This window comes from Dermacentor variabilis, chromosome 5, assembly GCF_050947875.1.
Source record: "Dermacentor variabilis isolate Ectoservices chromosome 5, ASM5094787v1, whole genome shotgun sequence".
NCBI lineage: Eukaryota > Metazoa > Arthropoda > Arachnida > Ixodida > Ixodidae > Dermacentor > Dermacentor variabilis.
In genome coordinates, this window is record NC_134572.1 from 43,012,925 (window position 1) to 43,037,367 (window position 24,443).

The 24,443-nt window shown below is 43.4% G+C and overlaps 1 protein-coding gene across 1 annotated transcript; it reads right to left on the reverse strand.

Annotated features, from left to right (window-relative positions):
• Window positions 1-5,664: 5,664 nt before the first annotated feature.
• LOC142583510 (trypsin-1-like) lies at window positions 5,665-21,623 on the reverse strand. The gene is made up of 3 exons (XM_075693998.1): window positions 21,368-21,623; window positions 19,761-19,921; window positions 5,665-5,826 (listed from the first exon to the last, which is right to left on the reverse strand). Exons 1-3 carry the CDS (start codon window positions 21,621-21,623, stop codon window positions 5,665-5,667), a joined length of 579 nt encoding a protein of 192 aa, XP_075550113.1.
• Between the last annotated feature and the right edge of the window lie 2,820 nt (window positions 21,624-24,443).

The window sequence follows — 24,443 nt, forward strand, 5'->3', positions numbered from 1 at the left end:
GGGATTTACACTTGCTTTACCAAGCCGGCTACTGCTCAACGCAGCACGCCTGCATAAACTAATATCCCTATTACAATGAGGGCAGGAGGATAGCTCCAGAACAAAAATTATGCTTCTTATGCTTCGGCTAGTGGCACGATTGATTGATTGATTGATTGATTGATTGATTGATTGATTGATTGATTGATTGATTGATTGATTGATTGATTGATTGATTGATTTCGAAACGGTTGTAAGTGTTGCTTTACATGTCTCTCATTTTCGTTGGCTTCATTGGGCCAGGCGCGTTCATGACTCTGGGAGTGATTAAGTTATTCACTAATTGTGATGTTTTCAATGCAGAAATCACCGTATGCAGGAACGTTTTTCGATACAGCTGCCATTAAAATGGGACCATCGCGGCAGAAATCCGAAGACGAAACCTCGTGCTCATCAACACGACTCCTTAACTAATAAGCCACTGTGGCGGGGGAGAGATATTTCGGTGCGCTATATACGTATAAATGCCGATGGTTAATACTTGAAAGCTCCGAAAGTTGTCGTGCACATTCCTCAGATCCTTTACGATGTTTCTTTTTTCTTTCTTTATTCTTTTTTTTTCTTTGTATTGTACAGTAGTAGTAACTGTACATAACGTGTCTTCACGGCACTTAGCAAGGCGGATCCACTTTTTTTTTATTTATAGATACTGCGATCTGAAATCAGATCATAGCAGGGTGGGTATACATAGAAAGATACAAGCATGTAAATACATACAAAATTCATCACATATGCAGGCATTTTCAGACATTGGTGAAGAATACATAACATACAAGAAAAAACATACTAGCAGATAACGCATACGAATTCATAACATTTGCAAGCATTTTTCAAACATTGATAAGGAATTATGGGTAACAATATCAGAATTAAGATTATTCCAGTCTGTTATTGTCCTAGGAAAAAAAGAATATTCGAAACAGTTATTCCGTGCGTTGATGGGGGTTATCGATAAAGCATGCCTTCGTCTCGTGTTATAACCTGATGAGTAAGTAAAGAACTTGGAAGTGTTAACCATATAATGGCCAATTACAAGTTGAAAGAGGAACTTTAATCGACAGATACGGTTGCGCACAGTCACCGGGGGTAATCCACTGCGCCTTACGAGCTCACCAACAGACGCGCGGCCGTATGACTTAAAAACAAACCTAACTACCTTATGCTGTACACGTTCCAGTTTTTTTATTATTGGTTAAAGTGAATGGGTCCCAAATAATTACGGCATATTCCAACAACGTACGAATGTAGGAATTTACGCCAGTAAACGAACGCCAGACGTAGATGATTTCAATGAGCGCCTCAAGAAAAACAGTTTACGTAAAGAATTCGCAACAACAGTATCTATGTGCTCTATGTGCTCTATTAACAACTACGAACGAATTCTCAGAATGACACCAGTGTCAAAATATTAATCCCCGGACATTGTGGAAGAATACATTGGTGTTCCAGTTACTTTGGTGCTTCAATGCATAAAACGACGTTTTGTGAAGGAAGTTGAACGACAGTGCATTTTTACAGCAAGTTTGACCGCGCATATCTCGTAAATGGTTTCGTAAACGCAACTCTTTTCGAGTGGATATGCATTGCAGTCTCACCCGCTAGAATTGGTAAATTTCAATATGTGCCACAAGGTAATTAGTTAAAAAACTTAATTAGTGAGTGCTTCTTAATTCGTCAATTATGCATTTCAATTTCTCATGCAAGTAACGTCCGCCTCTTCGAGTTGACTATAGCTCATTGACTACAACTGTGCTCTCTGCCCCAGACAATCTTCAAACAAAAATTTCTGAAAGTGTTCGCTGAAACACCCTGTAGAATTTATGCAAGGTGCCTCATGAGGATACAGTAAAATGATAAAGATAGATGTCACGGACACATTTTAGCTGTTCTTTTATTATTGCTCAAACGAAGAGGAAGCGAATAAGAAAACAAGAGTACCCGTAGTAAAAAAAATGCAGATCAAGCTCATGTTGGAATTTCAGAAGCGGAGCTTTTCTGGAGAGGTTAAATAAATTCCATGCAAATGACTATATTCCGCACAGCACGTTGCACCGTAGCGACTACTTGCCGGTCAGTGAAGACACACGACGCGGAATGCGTGGTCCACGTGACCATGCATTATACTGTCTCCGGGATGGCCCTCTTAGCTATGACGCTGCATCCAGGGTCGGTGCGCTGACTAGAGCGGGCCGATCCTGGAGATAGTGTAACAGTAAACTGCACTTTACTCGACGAAATACCGCACAAGCAGATGCCCCAAACCCAAGAAAAGGAAGCATATGTAGGTCTGCTTTATTAAGAGAATTGTCCTCGTTGACGACTAATATCTTTGCTATGAGGATATTTCGGTGTCATTCTTTTATCACTGAGTAATTCCATAGAAAAGAAGGCCAAAATCCAAGACACCTGTAAGGGTAGTAACGATGGCAGTTGTGTCCTGAGTGTTAGCGCTTCAGCAAGACAGCAGAACCCAGCAGACACGATTACGGAGGTTTCGCAAAGAAAGCTTCACTCTAGAAAAATAGCCTGGCGTGCATCATTAGATCGCTACGAGCAATGCTGAAAATTTCGTAATTCACCGCCACACGGCGTTAATTCTCCAGGACGAGGTTGTGGCGCCAGTTTGCCTGTGGCGGCAGTCTTTTTCATCGTGTAATTTTGCCAAACAGCGCGAAGCGTGACAGGGCGCGCACGAATAACTATGCACATGAAGCGCTGACTTTCAACTACTCTTATTTACATACCTGCACGCGTAGTAATATTACGCCCAAACCTGCATACCGCTTTCTTAATTTTCATTCTAGTTTTAGTAACATATTTCTTTTTCCTGGCTTATTGTTTACCTGCTAGCGCAGTTATATATAAGTTGAAACAAAATTCTGGCGTGGCTCAGCAATTTTTATGTGGATTTGTGCATGCATGGCGTACTGCAGTCTCTTGAATTCCTGTAGTCAATTTGTCAGCCAGTGCGTGCACAGACAGATATAACTTAACGCGAAGGGCATTTAATAGTTCCTGCAGAGCCTGCGCAAGAATAATGTCGTTCGTCTGTTCAAACAAAGTTTCATTAACTACTGAAATTCGGAGCTCGTGTATTTGTTGTGATGTACTACATGGCCCGCGATATGTGTTGTTCCGAAGTGAGCTAGATATGTTGAAACGGTTCCAAACGTACCCTACTTCATGCACTTCATGCTGAGAGCATAGTCTGATATAAATCTGACCAATTTTATCCCCAACGCTCCCAACACTGTCATTCTTTGTGCCAGTGCAAGCTAAACCGACTTGGTACGGTGTAGGAGGACGGAGACCTGCCGAGTTACCCGTTTTCTCTTCGGACGAATGCAAATACGGGTATTTACACTTTCACTCTCGACGAGCGATCGAAAGTCGCATCCGGTCGTGCGCCCGGGCTGACCGAGTTTGTGGACGCGCATAATCGCGCTTTCCGACGCCCTTGCGCCCCCCCCCCCCACTCCCCCTATAGTCAGCCGTTTATGCAGGCCTCCCGCAAGCGTGCCTTTCCGGTTTCCGTTGCGCGCCTGGATGCAAACGCACACACTTTTCCACCTCACCTCCCCTTTCCTTCTCCTCTACACGTCCTCTGCTCACGAGACCTACATGATCGCGAGCGCGTACGAAATCCCGGTGAAGCCGCTACCGCTTGCGGCTCGCTTGCAGGTGCAGTTCCTTAGTTTGGTTTGGTTTGGTTTGGTTTGATCATATTTATGCCGACAGTGCGACGCCAAAGGTTTATTTTAATCTGGAAATGGGGTTACAAGTTGACGGTGTGGACTCCAGGTTCCGTTCCCATGAGGTTCATTGTTTAGAATCGGGGACCGTATACACAAGGAACTCTTGCGCTATAGCTTGAGCAAATTCCACCCGATCCTGATACCGGACATATTGTTAGCGCAGAGGACCAGTCGGTGGCAACGAGCGCTTACAAACGTGCTTATTCGTTAACACGTCGGTCCCAGATGTGTTAGCACTGGCGAGGAACGTGGGACAGAAATTTTCACGCTATACGCTGCACTTTGTAAACAAATGTAGCAGGTTAAAAAATGATTTCGTGCGTTTTGGTGCCAAAATTTGCTAAATGCGAAGACATTTGCTCTAGAACAGTTGATTTAGCAGCATATTTGTTGCTTATGTAAGGCTCAACGTTGAGACTACCTGTCGGATACGTTATAAACTTACAACAAAGGAACGCCGATTAGCCATTCCATTTTGCTGATTCCACGCGTCCGTCATACATCGTTACTTTCGTGAGGATTCGTAAACAAGCACTTCTAAATTATACGACACACAGCTCCTTCAATTGTCATGCGGGCACCCTGACGAGTAGTGTTTTTTTCATGTGCAGCATACTCTCACTCCGAAGGAAACATGGGTTTTTGTAATGTCTGACAATATCATTGTTCAGAAATTTTGGCTTCTCGGTTTATTAAAATTGGACAGATCATATGTTTTACCTATCGCAACCATGAGAGAAAAAGGGAAGGAAGGAAAGGCAGACAGGTGAAGATAGCTTTGTCCACTTTGCGACCCTACAAGTCGGGGGGAGAGGGGGAGGGAGGGGAATGAAAGAGATAGAGAATCCAAGAGTTTAGATTCATCACACATACCAAACAAGACGCAGCAATTCTTCAGTCAAACACTCAAATCTGTCGCTTTCCGGTACTGTAGAAGAGCTAGCTTGACTTTCTATAGGCTGATGAGCTGTGAGGCCAAGCCCTCAGAAACATTGCTTTGGTAAAGGGCCAATCGTCCAGTCTATGCAAGGCACACTAGATAGTCACGGCGACATTTGTCGAAGCGGAAAGAGTGGCAGAGAAGCCATGAACTGTCCAGTAGGCCTATGAAATGAGAAACCGTTGTCGCTAAATCGACTACCTCAACACGCATCATGTTCTTCAGTGAACTCGCTTTTAGCTGTTAATCTCCTACAGTTCTCCTTTGACTGTGCTTCCCTACCTTTCTAGCGCTCGCAACATTTTTGGCCACCGTACCACTGCTGGTATAAACAATAAAATATAGTACATGAACATATAACAACTCAATTAAAAATATAATATTCATGCTGTCGGAATTAACAGATGCACTTTGGATAACGTAGCAAAATATTTATTGTAATCGTTTCGGAAAGTTGTAGCCACAAGGTCTGCATTATAGCAGGGCTGTAATACACCAACATGTTGTCCAAGCCACACCAGTGCACTACATGCATTGCCATTGTTTTTTCTGCGTAGCAAGAAACATGATTTGCAGAGGGTTACATTGCTCTTAAGCAGCTTCTTACATCGCAAAATAAGGGTAGGCAGCAGGATCCAAGATTCCTCAATTCAAGGTAAGAGGAGCAGGGCACTTGTGACGCTCGCTTGTGCTAAAACCTCTCAGGCACAAAGTTCATTGCGTTGCGAAATAGGGCTCATGCAACCATGCAGGAAAGCATGTATCTACTATCCCAGCGTAGCTGAACATTACCTTTACGTAACACCCATCATTTGCGATACTATGACGGGGTTGGCCGTACCTGGCAATCATATCAAACGTCATTGGAATAATAGCGCAACAAAGTCTCTCAGAGCATGCTGTGAATATTGCGCAAATTGTATGCACGTATCAGCTTAAGTGCCGGTGACTCTCGATCCAGTCCAGGTATTGGGAGACCCTCGTGTAGACTCCAGGCCGACCCTTGCGACCGCAGCCTTCTCCCCAGGACACGATTCCGGCCAGAACGACGCGCCCTGAGTGCATCTGCATTGCTGGCCCTCCGGAGTCGCCCTGTATTCGCAGCAAAGGCAGTCAAGTTACCGTGAACTTTCACTGAAATTTGAAAACGTATTCAATTTTTGTGCAAGGATTGTTCAGGGTGGGTGACATCTCGTGGCGCGGTCGCCAGGATGTTCTCGCTCAAACGTAGATCTGGGACCGAATTGACGAACTTTTCTGTTCCTAAGCGCTTTCGACATTGGCAGGCCGTCTTCGATAATAATATGCGCAACATCACGATTGGCTCGCATCTGATCTTACGGAGACCTTTAGTTTAGGTGTGGCCTCCGAGACTCCACCGCGCGCGAACTCGGAGGCCACGGTTTAAGAACTTTCTTTGTGAACACTGACCCTGAAGTCCCGGATCCGTGGTTTAAACCGCGTTCACCACATCGCCAAGGCGTTTTCAGGAGATCACAGGTCATACACACGACTTAAGTCAGCTGCACCACTATATATATATATATATATATATATATATATATATATATATATATATATATATATATATATATATATATATATATATATATATATATATATATATATATATATATATATATATATATAAGCCGTATCAACAAGAGACACTTCGTGTTTCGCTTCAAGCAATCGGAGCCATTAAGGCGCTCCTTAATTGCTGCGCTATAGAACGGTAGATGCTGGAGCACGGCTCTCTGTTTCTTCGACGACGCACGGACATGAGTGAGCACCATCGGCGGAAGCGATCTTTCTTGACTAAGGTCTGAGACAAGACCACGGAGAGAGCGCTCTCACTGTGAGCTATCATTTGCAAAGCATTACTTGCCGCATACACTTGACCCTACTTGGCACTATACATGAGCGAAATCTCAGCGCAGCTTCGCTTCATCAAGTCAAAATGTACCGTGAAATTTGGAATAATTAAACGTCTCTGAGCTTCAACAAGCGTATACGCGTCTTAGCACAACGGAGTGGAAAGCCTTTCCGACTTTCTTCCTCTCCATACCTTGCACGAGTCTTGTCCGTTCACAAAATCAGCTGCGCAAAACATTGTCTCCGGGTGAAACCTGCCGCCGTAGGCCTTGTCGCAGGTAGAATTGGGAAGCACAGCCATCGTAGCCACTTGTAACACTGGCGCCAACATGTTGCCGTCTGAAACACAATAAGTCGGGGTATATCAGAAGAACCGTTTTCTTAGTGAAAGATACTCCGACCGTGGCGACATTTCGTCGCTGGCGCAGACAGCTATTCGTGCATTATAGCGCAGCTATTGAAGTGCATCGTCCTCAGTGACCGTTTATAGTCGTTCAGTGCATCTTCATGCGTGCACGCTGGGTTCACCCTCTCTCTCTCTCTTTTCTATTTCCATTTCTGCTTATGTCTTAAGCCCAGTGTATGATAGCAAACCGAATTCTCGTCCGGTTGACATCGCTGCTTTCTTCTCCTTGTTTTCTCTCTCTCAAGGATAAAATGAGCAGCTATAGAAATAGCACTTAATAATAGCTGATGTGGTTTAAGCGCTCTAATTCTGACCTTTTGGAACTTTTTTGCACTGAAAGCTTCTGGCGCGAATATTTTTGCATTCCATGCAAGTAGCAATACAGCCGCTAACGCCAGGAGTTGCACCTGCAGCTCTGTGCTCAGAGCGCAAAATGAACATAGCGTGCTAGCGGACAATCCGGAAACAAATAATAAAGTATTGGCCAAGAGCGGCCGTCACCATGACAAACGCCAATTGACGGCTACGGCTTTCAGTTTGACAGACCTGATGCGACAAAAATAAGCATGTCGCATTAAGTTTGTCATTGTCGAATGAGCCGCCAGTTTTTAATTATTATTATTATTATTATTAGTAGTAGTAGTAGTAGTAGTAGTAGTAGTAGTAGTAGTATCGACGACTATAACGCCATGCTTATAACCAAGTAAAAGATTTGTGGCTGCCTAACCTTCAGCTATCTATGTAACCTGAGAAGTACACCTGATGTTAACAATTGAGTATAATGGAAATAAGTATATAAGATCAACGTGTTTCAAGTGAAGTGTGTATTCTTACCGCGAGTACAGCGCTCTACTTTTGCTCGGCAAATGTTGCTCACGGCCTATTTGTTCCCTGCGTGTTTGTCAATGCTGATATCTTATAACCAGTGCGCCTCTCTTATACATGTAATATACCTCCTCGAGAAAGTTCACAATATTTATGTGCCTACTTCGTACAGGCTGGGCAACTCATAATATTGCATTGATGCGCGTTTTTACTCCGACAAATTTAAAAGCAGATCTCCCGCCTGCCACTCCATTGTTCGTACTTGGATTTCGCTACAAGATCAATAGTTTCTGGTCCTCATCGTTCAATAAAGCACTTAGAGTCCTTCCTTGTTTGCATAACTCTAATCAGCAACAGATATGAATTGTCACTGTACCTTCTTTTCGCCAGCCGAATCCGGATATGGACAGCAGCCCAGAGACATTGTAAATCTTCGGTGGCAAGCAGATAGCCCCTATGTGGCCACTGGCTTTCGCAAAGTCAAACGGCTGCTTCAGCTTCAGGAGGCCGATGTCGTACTTCTGGTGGCCGTATCTTCCGAAAAAGTTTTCATGTCTGAATCCTTTCTTCACCTACCAAGGAAAGAAAAATTGCCGCCAGCTTCATCGTCGAAACTGTACTTTTTCGCTAATAGCTTTAGACACACACAAGTGTAGCGCTCAGTTCAGCACAGGATTCGAAGGCATATTTGTGTTGGAAAACGTCACAGCGAGCGTTTCGTTAGTAAGCTGAATTGGGCGGCAGCGTACTTCACTACTTCGAATAAACGCGAAGCTCGAACGCAGCACATAAGAACTTAACTTCCCGCATTTAATCGTGCGGCGTGTCATTGTTAAAGAAGTTATGTATGTTTTCATCGCTGCGTTTGTCATTCGACACTTTGATATTTGTGGCTTAATCTTTTATACAGATGCTTCGCCGCTGTCTTGTTGCAGACGTCTACCTTAAATTCGAACGCCTCATGTCAGTAGACCAGCCATAGTTGTACTGTTTAAGCTCAGAGAAACATATCAGTGTTTTTGCCGAGCAGTTATCTCAAGCAACAACATTTCCGTGGCATTTAGAATAAAAGTCATATCTTAGTGCCCGGTGAGATTGCAATAATAATATATAATATTTGGGGTTTTACGTGCCAAAACCACTTTCTGATTATGAGGCACGCCGTAGTGGAGGACTCCGGAAATTTTGACCACCTGGGGTTCTTTAACGTGCGCCTAAATCTAAGCACACGGGTGTTTTCGCATTTCGCCCCCATCGAAATGCGGCCGCCGTGGCCGGGATTCGATCCCGCGACCTCGTGCTCAGCAGCCCAACACCATAGCCACTGAGCAACCACGACGGGTCGGTGAGATTGCAGTTACGGCTTAACTCTCATTGTCTTTATGACAAACGTAACAATTTATACAGCAAGACTATACCCTGTTGCACTGCCAACATTAAAAGGTCTTTTAAAGAAGAAGTCTGACGAGTATATGTTATTCGCAACCGCTAGTAAATAAGTATGTTTTTGTTTGTTGCTTTTCTAGATATTGCAGAATTGCACTTCGATCAAATCGAGAAATAAAGCCGCGTGTGTTATGCATGATGCGCTGTGATTTGCTCGTTTAAGCGGGGTTATTTCGCATATAACCACATCGTTGATCACTTATAATACATAAGTGTGCGCTGTTTCCTGCAAGACCAACCAGTTTATCGACAATTTTTGGTCAATGATCAATAGACTTCAATACAGCGAAAATCTTCATTCTTCCAGATGCAGCAACTCTTGCTTGCGACTCCTGTAACAGTGCGCGTTATCGAGCGTATGTGTATGGAATGTGAAAGGTCATAAACCAATTTTTTATGACACTTCTTGTGTACCCGTACGTTCAGCAAAAAAAAAAAAAAATACTGACCTTCCTTTTCTGGACAAAATTGTCCTCCAGCTCACTGCTGGCGGGATATTGCGCTCCAGCGATGACATCTAAATTTTTCAGAGTATAACTGGAGAATAATAAAAGTGAAATTATTTTTCTTGTCGGGGCTGAAGTTCTAAATGAGTTGCAAAATACTGTCTTCTTTAAATTCACTTCGGCTGTCAGATTTTGAGAGATCAGTATTAAAATAAAAATGCATATGTGATTATTGAGTTGGGCTAGCAAAAGCAGTAAAGGTTATTACGTGGTGACACCACCGCCTCGCTTTTATGCCGCCGAAGCAATCACTGAGAAACTGCTACCTGATCATAATACACGCTTGGTTTTCTGCCAAGCCATCAAGCTTGCAACCTATCCTGTTCCTTTGTGCTGCATAAATATTGCAGGTATGCGTGTTTGGAGATTCGAAAATGCTCTCAGGAGACTCACCTGACCAAAGATGGTTATACAAATTTTTAGCCTTTCAACTTCTCCACGGCGTTTCGATTCGCCTGATAAAGGGATAAGCAACTCAGCGCTGATTGAGGTTGATGTCTTGCAACTGTGAATTATCTTTTATTGCTAGCACGGACTCGTACTGCTATTACATGCAAGAGCTTCTTGACACTTAGGACCACAGAAAATCTGCGAAACCATTTTTCAGCTATCCTCATGTGCTATTTGAACTCTTAGTTTAGGCAATAGGTATGCTTAACAGGTAGTGACGACAACTCAGGTTTCCTTCGGCACATTAACGATAGGCGTGAATAAGTTCAAGAGAAGCATGGGCTTCGAGTCAAGATGCATTTCTGCATATGGTGGTAAGCCTAACAAGAGACATCTTGTATGGCTGAAAATATTTACTCGGACAACATCCACATGCGAAATACCTAAATGTATGGATTGGAAAACATTTTCTTTTTCTTCAAGAGTGCTTTCTTTTTTTTTTTTCTGGCAGTAAGCCATAAGCCATATCTATTTCCTTAGGCGTTCAGCCTCTCTCAATGCGTGAAATGACTTACTTGGTCACACAGTGCGCTGCCGTTACAACTTCATTCGGAGAGATCAGGCTACCGCCGCAGATGTGTTGGCCTTTCCAGACGAGGCTCACCTTGATGCGACGTCAGAAATGTGTTAAGTCACAGCCTCCTTCTGGACGATTAATTATTTGCTATTTTTCTTAGTTTCCTTCGTATAAATATAATGAAAAGCTTGCGACGAAACAGGGACACAGCGTGAGAATGCAAAGACAGCACGAGTCTGTCTGGTTGATACAATGCTTAGTGCATGGCATGCTTGTCTGGTCGTGGTGGATCGGTATCGTGTGAGGATTCCTCTTGCTCGATTCAATTTCATTTTTTATTATCCGCTGCTCGTAACCAGCTAATCATGAAGATAACGAAGTCTGGGCGCCACAGGACCCATTCACGAAGCGCCAAAATAGAAAGAATCAGAATAGTAATCGTTACGTGATCCTGGCCCCACTTTCACAATACAGTTACCAAGTCTAACCAACGGCGCATTCCTTATACTTCAAGAACGCGAACGCCGCTCAAAGTGAAACATTAAACGACAGCTTTTTTTTTCTTTTTAATAAATATAAACAGATAAAGTGTTGTGGCTGTTTGCTGTTGAAGGCTACCCCTTTTCAGTTGATTTATAATGTATATATATATATATATATATATATATATATATATATATATATATAGTGTATAAGTCGCTATCGAAAAGTGCTTGCCGTAAAAAGAAATCCGTGAATGTCTTGGGCACACAATCCTCAGGTGCAAGGATGAGGCGCATGCAATGCAGTAGACTACTAAATATTCGCTGCAAATGGCTGTGTTTTCACAGAAGCGTTGAAATGATTTCATTGCTATACGATCCATTAATTTTGTTGGCCATAGACCTAACATTTTTGCAAGGGTCCTGTGTAACTTATGTAAACGGAGTTTTTGTGCAAGACGGTTGTCTATGTGTAATATGGCTAGGACAGTCGATCGAGTAGTAGGTGGCATGCATCCTCGTTGTCGAGGCCACACGAACATGTTGGAGAAGTCACACGCTCAGTTTGAAATAAAGTGCTTTTTGTAAGCTGTTCCGAGGTGTGGATGATGTAAGAGAGGGTCGATGCATCGTGGAATCTGAGGGTCTAACTGGTACTCAAGATCTGAGTCAACATCATCACCATCATCATCAGCAGCAACAGCAGCAGTAGCAGCAGCACTAGCAGCCTATTTTTATATCCACTGTTAGGACAAAGGCCTCTCCCATCGATGTCCAATTACAACTGTCTTGCGCTAGCTGATTCCAGCTTGCGCCTACAAATTTGATTTATTCACCCCAGCTGATTTTCTGCCGTCCTCGACTGCGCTTCTCTACTCTTGGCACCCATTCTGTAACCCTAATGGCCCACCGGTTATCTAACCTGCGCATTACATGACCTGCTAAGATTCATTTCTTTCTCTTAATGTCTCTTAGAATATCGGCTATACCCGTTTTCTCTCTGATCTCGACCTCTATCTTCCAGTCTCTTGACGTTACGCCTAACATTTTTCGGTCCATACCAATTTGCGCAGACCTTAACTAGTTCTCGAGCTTCGTTGTTAATCTCAAAGTTTCCTCCCCGCATGTTAGCACCTGTAGAATGCAATAATTGTACAGTTTTCTTTTCAACGACAGTGGTAAGTTCCCAATCAGGATTTGGTTATGCACTACAACCCCTTTTTAGTGTTGTGTAAATTTCATTCTCATGATCAAGGTACCCTGTGAGTATTTGACCTAGATAAACGTACTCCTGCACCGACTCTAGAGGTTGACTGGCAATCATAAATTCTTGTCCTCTTGCCAGGCGATCTTGCCAGGCGAACATTACCTTTGACCTCTGCATATTAATCTTCAACCCCACCCTCACAATTTTCTCGTTTAAAATTATCAATCATTTGTTGCAATTCACCACCAGTGTTGCTGAACAGGACAATGTCATCCGAAGATTGTTGAGATATTCGCCGTTGATCCTCGCTCCTAAGCCTTCCCATTCTAGTAGCTTGAACACTTCTAAGTATGCAGTGAATAGCATTGGAGATATTGTCTCCTTGCACGACCCCCTTCTTGATAGGCAAGTTTCTACTTTTCTTGGGGGGAACCAAAGTAGCTCTGGTATCCTTGTAGACATTTCCCAAGATATTCACGTATGCCTCCTGTACTCTTTGATTACGCAATGCCCCCATGACTGCTGATAACTCTACGGAATGAAATGCCTTTCTATTTTTATGAAATCCATATAGAGTGGTTGCTTGCACTCCGCAGATTTCTCAATTACCTGACTGATGACACAGGCGTGGTCCATTGTAGAATACCTTTCCTGAAGCCAGCCTGTTTTCTTGGTTGATTAAGTCAAGCACTGGAAGCGGGAAATAGGGTGGTTTTCCGAATTTTCATGAACCGCTTTTGCCAACGTATCCGGCATTTAATTTCCTTTGATTCCGCAGTGTCTTGGAACCCACTGGAACATCCCTTGTTGTATTAAATTATTTTAGGAGAACGCAGGTCCCCCGTGCACCTACTTGCCCTGGAGCGGTATTTTTAACGCACGTAACAGCTGCAAGGAACCAGTGACGGCCACCCTTTTTCGTGGCAATTTTGACAGTTTGATGAATCTGGTGGCTAGTAAAAATGACTACGAGTTCCGACATCGTTGAAAACGAAGGGTGTTCCAATCGACACGCATATTTTCGTTCAACTCTGGGATGGCAAGTGCTAACTCTGTCTTAAACACGAACAATGTCTCTAGAAGTATTGTGGGCTTTGCTGCACCGTCTTCCTTTAATTTCACTTCAATTTGCCCTAATGGATGATAGTGTCAACTTCCGTCAATTAAAAGCCAGTGGATGCTTGATTATATTAAATATTCTAGTAATTGACATGAAAATGTGTGTTTGAAATTGAGGGCGCCTGTTGGACATATGGGGCGGTGTTGCATCAAATGTCCATACAAATTAGCTGATGTCAAATTAACGAAAGGTGCCGTTACGTAATAGTCAGAAAGCACGTGCCTTTCTTACTTCATAACTATATTCATAGCTTTCTCGCTGCGCTAAATAATACTCTTCATATATAGAGAAACTAAGGCTTCAAGTATGTCAACTACTTGTAAGGCCGTTTTCGAACATGAAACTGTAGAAGAGCGCATAAAATAGCTGCTCAACGAGTGCGTGCGTAAAAATTTTCTGCGACTAGTATTTGGTGTTCCGGCTTCACCTTTTCCAAGAATGTTCTGCCATGTTGCCTTTTTTTACAGCGGCAACTCCTGTCGTCCTGAAGTGAATAACGTTTTCAATAACCGCGTCGCTAATTTGTTGATCATTACCAATGGGAATAAGATTGTAGCGCCATCTCGTGCGATCATACCTGCCATGGAAACTCTCCTGCCATTGCATCCCTTCCTCCTACGATTCTGGCCATGAAGTGCCGGCTCTGGCCGCAGGAGTTTGCTGTAAGAATATAAGGCAATGTCCGCTCGAATTCTGTGTACGAAAAAAACTGCAATAATCCTCTTCGAAATAGAGGCTTCACTTTGTAGGCACCAATGAATGACAGTAGATGCGTATATTTGCTGTATAAGTATCTGACGCTTATTTTGCGACTTCCTTTAATTTTCACAAATTGCTGCTCTAAATGATTGCTTCAAAGTTTCTGGGCTGTTGGGTCTATTGGGTGAGCCTTGGTAATAGATTATTTTTCAGCGTTTGTTCTTTTCTTGTCATCTCCATCTTATCACAGGTACAAGACTTGTATCGCTCTATCTGTTTGCATTCGGTGTCCAGAAAAAATAGTAATAAATTTTGTTCAGGTGACTGAACTTTTACTGTTAGCGCAGCTCCTGCAGCATAATAGGCAACAGCATATTCCGACCATTTGCGCGCTGTTACCAGGCCGTACATTTGTACCCTTAGCTGCCGGGAAAAATGAAAAGTTGCAAGCTCTATTATTACTTGCCGTTAACGTACCGACGCTGGTTTATATTATATCATAGCACACTACTACCGTTGTAAAGCATATAATAAGTTGATATGTACAACAATAAATCACGACAACTTACCGGCCATTAAACGCTGATTTCCGAAGATCAGAAAGATACAAATGACAAAAAGATGCATATTCGACTGACTGTAATTTTTCTTTGACTGCATGTAAACTGATCGTATGCTGCGTTGAAGCCGCTGCCTCAGTGTGCGCAGAAACGTAGGCTTGCGTGCGCTTAAATAACTGTCCTGTCACAAGCAAAACTTTTTTGTGTCACCGGAAGGTTACAAATTGAGCTATTGTTTTCTCTCTTAAGATGTGTTTTCTTCTATTTAATGTTGACAAGGCCGTTTGCTGACAGAATGAGGTCATTGCATTCGCGGTGCGTGGTGCCGCACCGTAGCCATACCGGACAAGGGCAAAGCTAGGTCACGAGGGAAACCCACGTATCCTTCGTTCTTAGAATACCTCCGTTCCATTTTGTTGTTCCTGTTACTGCAAATTACCGAGTAAACGATTTACTTAAAGCGAACATTATCGTTGCGCTGTCACTACTGTAATAACAAACAGCATTGCGCCACATTCTGATAACAAGCAAGCTCATCGTCCGCATTATCACATCAACCTGTACGTTCTGGCTCTAAAACGGAGGAAGCTTTCGCCAAAGGCTTTAGTTACTTAAGTTGCCAGCACCTCTTTATGGCCGCATAATGCGTTGCAGTGAAGGAAACTGTTGTTCTTGCTGTTCATTTTTGGTCTATGTTACAACGACAGCTAATATTATAAGCACTGCACTCGGACACCCTTCTCAATAACAAGGCGTCCTCATTTGCGAAAATTCGATTTCGCGATGTACATCAGACACCAAGCTAGATAAGGTCAATCACACAAGTTCGGAAGGTGTACGATGGATAATCCTTGTTGGGCCTTTTTTTTTTTCTTTCCTGTTAGTGAGATGAAGATAGAGAAGTTGCCGCTGTTTGCTGGCCTCTGCTACGTACTCTTTTCACTCGTCTAATTATACGGGATAAAAAAAAATCGTTAAACATATAAATCCTGGCATTAGGTAAAGCTTAAAGCAGAACAACATGTAAACGACACTAAGAGTTAAAGTCTCTCTCAAAAGGTTTTCATTGAAAGAAAGTCCGTGGGTGTTTTAGGTGCTAAGTTTGTTTCAGGTGCACGAATGTGACACAATTAAATCGATGCCGCTGAGTCAATATTCGTCAAATACGATAGTATCTCCAAAGAAGCGTTGGATGGCTTTCATTGCTTTGTGATGGAATGCTTTTGATGCCCATGGGCCCATTCGACGTTCGATGTTAATCGATTGAACGGAGATCTTGCTCGAGACGCTGTATGAGCAGTCCATTTGGGACAGTTCAGGAGCAGCTGCTAAAAGTCCTCGTACGCATTGGGAAAAATAAAGAACAGGAGATAACAAAAGTTGCTTGCCGCGCGCATTGACAAAACATTTTGTGCATGCTGGTGAAAAAAGAAAATATTCTAACTTACAAAACGAACAAGGCAGACAATAACGTCATTTATTATGTCAGAGGTTTCACCGTGGATGTCAAGTTCTTTTCTATGGCGAAGACACTTCGGCCGCGACATGTTGGGTATGACTTGCTGCGACAAGCAAATATATTGACAGTGCCCAGTGCACTTCTCTATGGCGCATGAACTATTCGCTGTGGAGACTGGTGTTCCTAGGGAAACTACGCTTCACAGCCCACTTGAGCCATTCTCTGGAGGTTGCTGGTTCGAGACAAGTTGCTTGATAGCGAGCGCAGTCTGATTTACAGGTCACTGTTAGCCACACTGCCTTCTGCGCAATGACAACGGCCGTTGTAAATTTCTAGTATGTGTAACACGAAGGGATAAGAAACGCGTTCATTTTGCATCTTGGATAGATCGCCAAAGGACGCCTGGCGTGAGGCGCAGTCGTTCATAGAAGGAAGTAATGGGTTCCAATAAGCTTGAGAACCAAAGCCAGTGGTGGCTATACCTCGTCTAGAAACACATGGTAAAAGCGAGTTGTTTCGAACCAGGGGTTTACAGTAGGTGATGTAATTGTATTTTCGTGTGCACTAATCCAACGCTCAGACAAGCACGCAGGAGGCTGTCCGTGCATAACTTGTACCGTTACCGTCTTTTTTGGAACGTTAGCAGCTGATAATAACCTTCTGATGTAATATCTTCTTGTTACAAGAAACAGGGAAAGTTCTCCGGTGATCACAGCTGTTTGGCATGTTCTTGGATCCAATCAATGTAGTTGGACACTCTTGTGTAAACGCCGGCATGCGTGAGGCGAGCGCAACCTCGTCCAAACGAAACTATGCCCACTAGTACAGATGTTCCGTTTTGGTACTGAATTGCGGGTCCACCGGAGTCGCCCTGTAACAAAGCACAGAAAACGTTCTAATACATCCTATTGCATTGTGCAGTGAACTAAGAACGTACTGCCACGTCAGAACGCACGTGATTTCGGAAACGGCTCTGTCGTAAATAAAAATAAATGATAATATTGTTTTCACAACCATGCTTGACTGTGTACGTTTGCCTTGCGAACCACGTTACGAGTACCGTTGTGCTTGAAAAGCTGTTGGTTTTCTCTTTTTGCCTTCAGTTTTCAGCCTTTCAAATGAGAATCGTTGTTTATAAGTTCTTCGACGTGAAAGGAAACCGTATGCTTCGAACATGATGCAGATGCTACGGGCTATGCATAAAATATGTCATTTTATCTACTTCTTATGCATCTAGGATGTATGAGGCTTCCTTGCTGTCCAGTGTCATTCTTTATCTTCTCCATTTTTGCTACTGTTTGCGAATTGAACTTTTCCGATGTTACATCAATGATGCCATCTCATAATAGCCTGCTTACATATTCCGCCACTACTTAGCAAAAAGAAAATTACATAATGATTTTTTGTGATAGATATTTTTCTTGCGAAATAAGGAACCCTTAAATACCACAGATATACATAAGAGGAAATACATTGCTTATCGATGGTCGCAGAATCATGCTTATTGTGATAGCGTGTATAACAGTTACTAAGTGCGTGATTTTGTCATAAGAAAGCATCACATAAGGACAGACAAGAATGGATGAGATGATAGATAGCACGAAAAAAAAATGAAGATGAGACGCAAGGAAAGAACGCAAACGATAGTTTAAACGCGACTTCGAGTACTGTTTCTTCAACATACCACAACGCGGCACGTAAACTATTTTCTGCATATCTGCAGCTGCCTGTCGGTATCAAAGAGAGCGAGAGAGAGAGAGGAAACGGGAAAGGCAGGGAGTTTAACCAGAGGGGAAGATCCGGTTTGCTACCCCATGCTGGGGAAAGAGGGGAGGGGGAGGTAAAGTGATAACAAAGTAGAGATAAAGGAAGAAAGGAGCGCGTTCTGCCTAACTAGTCTAGCTGACTGTAGCATAACTCACCATTTTCTGCCAGAGCGGCCGTCAGAACTAACTTGTGGTGCTAAATATAAAGCTCGCTTCCTTTTGTTTGAACCAGACCTATCCTCTTATGTACGTATGAAAACGTACAATCTGATTCGTAACAAGCTCTTTTTGTTCACCTCAAACAATTGTACCCTTCTGTTTGCACGTCTGTCAGACTATGTGTGCTGTCATCGTTCTCGCTTGTGTTACGTCTCTATTGCCGTGCACTTGGTGTCTTCCCACTATTATCGTGTAAACATGCGTAGTTTTGCTTGAAACAAAGGTGCGCGCACATAATTTTTTGTAAGGAATGGCACTTTTAGAAGATACAGTTGTTGCTGTGCGACTACAGATTGCACCTGAAAGAATATAACGCGTTTAAAACTATAGCATCTAGCCATCGTGTCTGTTTACATATCCTTAGATACATTTTCTTAATACGTGTGTGTGTGTGTGTGTGTGTGTGTGTGTGTGTGTGTGTGTGTGTGTGTGTGTGTGTGTGTGTGTGTGCGTCTGTGTGTGCGTGTGTGTGTGCGTGTGTGCGTGTGTGTGCGTGTGCGTGTGTGCGTGTGCGTGTGCGTGTGTGCGTGTGCGTGTGCGCGTGTGCGTGTGCGTGTGCGTGTGTGCGTGTGCGTGTGCGTGTGTGCGTGTGCGTGTGCGTGTGTGCGTGTGCGTGTGCGCGTGTGCGTGTGCGTGTGCGTGTGCGTGTGTGCGTGTGCGCGTGTGCGCGTGTGCGCGTGTGCGTGTGCGTGTGCGTGTGTGCGTGTGCGTGTGCGTGTGTGCGTGTGTGCGTGTGTGTGTGCGTGTGTGCGTGTGTGCGTGTGTGTGTGTGTGTGTGTGTGTGTCGCGGGAACTTGTAAACTATGGTATAACTTTAAAACTTTTTTGACAAAGAATTTGCTTGTTATGAGCGCATATGTCCTGGCTTCCACTTCGTTTTTTCAATGTAGAACATCTATTGCAGGAAAAAAAGAATGTTATTGTTTAAAGTTTGGTGATTAAAATAATGTGATGGTAATGTAGCAACATGCCTGTTAACAATAATGTCAGGCAGGTTAGCAGTCATGCATTTAACATTTGTCACATCCTCTATCTGCATCCGTTTGCCGTGACACTCTTCGGGCCGGTTCTTGCAATGTAGCCCCAGTAAAGAAACTAAAATGTCGGGAATGCAAATGACAGGTCTAAGGATACGACATAAACAGTGACAAACAAGCCACGTGACGTGTCATCTACAGTGACGAACAGTGGTCTAACAAGGTCATGTCTGCAGCCTGGAGCCAACATTTCGACAAGAGTGCATGTTAGACCAGCCTCCTTGTCAAAACGTTGGCCTGCAAATGTCTGTGGCTTGCGCACGGCCTCCATCATTATGCCTCCATCTTCCTGTGAACCGCTGTCTTGTGTGCACCCCCTGAGTAGTGCAGTTAGTGCTGCTTCTCGCAAAACTTACTGCTTGAGAGCGCGAGAAGAAATTCTTTCGCCCTCACCAGCCTAAAATGTCACGTACTTCAGCACTGCGATCCCTGACATACGTCGGCGGTCGTACCTGACAGGAATCTTTGCCACCCAGCAGTTCGCCGGCGCAAAACATCGTCTCCTTGTCGTAGGCGCTCGATAGAGTGCCCGGCTGCACATACTGCAACGCGCAGTAGGCGTCGTTTGTCACGCGGACGGCCACGGCGAGGAGTTCTGTTGAGATACGGCCTCCTGCAAAAAAAAAAAAAATAAGGATGATGTGATATAATATAGGACGATAGGTAGAAAGGATGTGTGCAAATCGCCTCGTACTTGATGGACAGATAAATATGATAAATAAGTTGCAATATAATTACTTTAATGGTCCAGATAAATCCACAGCTAATGTACTTGCTACTTTGCAATATACTTAGACCACCTTGCGAAAAAAAAAACGTCAAGTTTAAGCTTTTTGCGTTCCTGTGTTTTAGAAACGGCACGAAAGCTGGTAGTGTTACTGTTATTGCACTGCTCGCTGTTTCTCCTTTTTTTTTTTTGCAAACATTTATATTTTTTCCTAAATATCTGTGACACCACGTGACACAATTTCGTCTCTTCGCGTGAATTACTTGAAAAGACGGCATATATTACATGCGGGACAAATTATTCTACTGGTGAAATTAATTAATTAATTGATAGCCCGTGTTGCTACAGCCTGAATGAAGCCGAGTCGCGGGGAAGTTATGTTCAGTTAGCTGAAATGTTGAGGTCAGCACACATTTAAGACATTCGGCACTAAAATACGCTACAACATACATTGCCGTTCCTCTTAATTTTCCGAAAACCCATCCTCGCGTACTGCTGCACAAATGAACTTGAACGCCAACGCTCACCGAAGCATGCATGACTCACACTCCCTTGTACCACTTTATATGGTCCTTATACTTCTTGGTTACGTGATAACGTCTTGTCAACTAAACTTTCATTTAAACTGCCTCTCCAAGCTGCCATGTAGAAATAAAATCGGAGAGCCTGTGCTTGAGGCAGCTGCCATAATAACGAGATCAGATGAAACAAGCGCTACTACGCGGAAGCCGCACACTAACACGGCGCTTCATATGCCGTGCCGTGTGGTGGCCCTGTTTTCATCTGATGATGAACCAACTAGCCCGACAGACAGTCCTTCATACGTCCCTAACGCAATTCTCCCGTGTGCATTTCGTCTATGCGTGAGCACTTGTCGTCGTACCTTATAGGTACAAAACACTTGTTTTTACATTTGCCAGCTTACAACGCCCCGGGCTAAGTCCTTCTGACGAAGTTTCAGAGTCGCCGACCAAGCAGCTACTCCAGTTAACCTCTTTGCCTTTCGTCTATTATTTGTCCTCTTTCAGCTAATCATTCTTTCACAATATTTACTTACTGACCTAGCCAATTTATTTATTTATTTATTTATTTATTTATTTATTTATTTATTTATTTATTTAAAATTAATGTGTTGCAAAGCGGTTGTGCTATCTTTTTTTTTTAATAATTTTCCAGCCATTTCATGACATGATACGTCTGTGTAATGTGACGTGTCGCTTGCTGTGACTTCAGTTGTTTCCTTTGTTTTATACTCTCCAATCGAGTCCCCATCTGCTCTTCTATATGACATGTTTTTATGCAAACGACAAGATTAAGGCGCCCCACATTCACCTTCGCGCGTGGTGCCCCAACCGGACACGACAACGGCGTCGCGTATCTTGCGGCCGGCGTCCGGCAGGCACACCGCGGTCACGCATCCACCGGAGCCGTCAAAGTCGAACGGTTCCTCCAACCTGAGCAGCGCGATGTCGTCCCGCATGCCTCGCTTGCCGAAGTTCTCGTGCCGAGCGGCCGACTTCACTCGGCGCTGCTGGTACTGCGCGCTCCTCTTCTTGAGGTCGACGTTGCCCGCCACGACGTCGAGCATAACGGGGTTTATCCTGCGCAGCAGCAAAATATTTCTTGCTTTAATTTAGATGGGGCGCTAAGGAGCAACGCTAAATGGGCTTAGACTGGTATTCTTTTCGCAGTGCAATTGACAGTTTTTCTAATTACATATCTTTGAAGAAGAGGTTGCCTTTGCGCGGCGCTGGCGTGGAAAACACAATAAAACCAAAAAAAAAATCTGCTGAAGACATCGACGATGATTGTCAATGTAAGCAAATAGCCCGAGAGAAAGAGAGAGAGAGAGAACCAGCGATCGTTTTCTTTGACACCGGCCATCGACCGACTACCGACCAACCACAAGAACCGTCGAAAGAGCTATAGAAAGGTATAGAAAGGCCCGAACAAATCTAAAATTATGCACTTCATTCCATCAAGGCACAGAATATAGCACAATAGCATGCAAAAACATGTTTAAACATGCACAGTGCGGTAAAGAAATGATATCACTCTAATTAACTAGCGCGACTGACTGTCTGGTCAACTCTTAGGTTCATTTGAACTAGAGATTTCTGTCTAATTCACCTATTTATCTTAAAAATATTTACTAGTGGGGAAATAATGGCAGAACTTCACTTCCTTGTATTTTTTTTCCAAAAGACTCCGAGCCGGCTCGTGAGTGTGACGTCGCGGACTCTGGATACGCGATGTCCCTTTTTTTTATTCGCTTGGATTGCCACGCGGCATAACGTCAGCATGAAACTAAATATACGCATACAGGCCCGTTTCATAGAGGTACTGCAACTGTGCATTATAAGATATGTTGTCCATAATCCATCGTTCACAGTCTTAGGTTGGATCACTGCTCAATTCATCATCTTTAAGCGCACTTTTGTGAATCGCCTTTGTCCCAGGGCGCGTCCAAAGTAAATGGCGGACATTTATGCTTCCTAATTTATCTTATTTGCTATCCTTCAGTGAGACAAGGTCTGGCATCACTAAGTCTGATTTCAACCAAATGACCTCAACGCATGCTTTCTTGGCCTCAAAGGCTTATACGCAGTCAGAACTAGAGTATGAAACAATGGTTCATACATGAAAAGCAGTGTATGTACGAACCGGTGTCAACAAAATCGAATAAAATGCGCGCGCAGAAGGAGCAGCTCACCTTCCGCCGAGGCAGTGCGCAGCAGTGACGACAGTGTCTGGAGAAATGATTGATCCTCCGCAGAAGTGGTAACCATTCACTTGAAGTGATACCTTTAATAAGATACCACAAAAGACAGCCGTTAAAGGAAAACACTGAAAGACAGCAGTGATGCAATGTAAGAATTGTCAAATTGCATTTCAGAAATTGCAAGCACAGGTAGTTCTGTCCACTCCATAAATGTTCAGAGCCAAAGAATGCACGACACGTAGAGCATCAGAATTTTTTTCTGGGAGATTGTTCGATCCCGCCATCACGCATGTGATCTTTGTTGTTATTTGAAATGGCCCGAAAAGGGGCGAAAACCAGAAGCCTATCATGCCTACCGAAACTGGCCCAGTACTAGCCAAAGAATGCTTCTCATTTTAAAAACAGCCGCGTTTAATGTACCTATTTCTTGCTTTAATATTTGGTAGACGCACGCAAAACATACTGCTTCTTCTTGTTACCTCTTTGGTATCGTCTGCAAATGCTTGCCTTAAAAAAAAGATCTGTAGAAGTCGCAGCCAACTGCATTACAACGTAAAGTGGGGCTTCCAGTGTGTGCTTTATAAACTCTTTGCACAAGCACGACAGAAGTACTAGCGACCGAAGTAAGCGCCTGTCTTGTGTTTGACCTTCCTTTTGTGTTGTGTCTTTTTTGAGCTTAGAAATTTGTCAAACTCAAAGCACAGCCGCTTATTTCTTCACACTAAGCCACAAATATATTCCTGTACAAAAGAGCATGTGACCAAGGAATGCGTACCTGCCATGGAAATTCGCACTGCTTGGCTGGTCTTCCCCCCACAATCTTTTCTGAAGAGACGTTCCTCAATCCGCAGTCGCCTGCTGAAACGAATAATGCTAGAATAGACTATATGTTTGCGAGTGCACTCAGCTGACATGAGAAGTGACCGCAGCGGCCGTTATGTCGTATAGTATAACAAATTATGCGGAAACTATAACCAACATTAAATCGAAACATGGAATTTAACGGCCCGAAGCAACTCGGGGCCTACAAGACATACCGTATTGTGGTGCTCTGAATTAAGTTTGACACCTGCTATTCTTCAACGTGCCCTTTAACGTTAGTGCGGAAATCCTAATGGAAATAATGAAAGAAGTGCGACCTTGATGTCTCCGTCGTAATCTAAAATCAATGTTAGTGATAAAACACTGAGGACCGTTGAAGCACCTGCGTTATAACTTTACAGCCTGGAGTTATGGATAGTGTCGAAAAAAATACACTGACCGGAAAAGTTATGCTAACATTGTTTTGCCTCCCGCATTGCACTCTCATTCACATCGTATGGCGTATGGCACAAGAAACTGTTTTTATCGCTCAAGGCTCCGGTGCAAACTGGAGAGCCAAAAAGGTTAATTTTGAGTAAATTATGTGGTCATGACGTATTTGTCTTCCTTGTTTATAATAAAAACCACGACCTGACAGGCTTCGCCATGCACTTAAATTATTGTTAAAGCGAAAACTTCAGTTCATATTCACATGACCGGTGTGAATTTAGTTTGGACTGTTTGCAAAAGCATTCATCAAACGAGCAAATTAACACTGATGCAGGTATTACATCGCGATTTCTCGGTTTTAATCTTTGCAGGTTTAAATATTTAGATGTTGAGTATTTTACGCATCTTTCATCGTAGAGATTATTTTCTTTCACA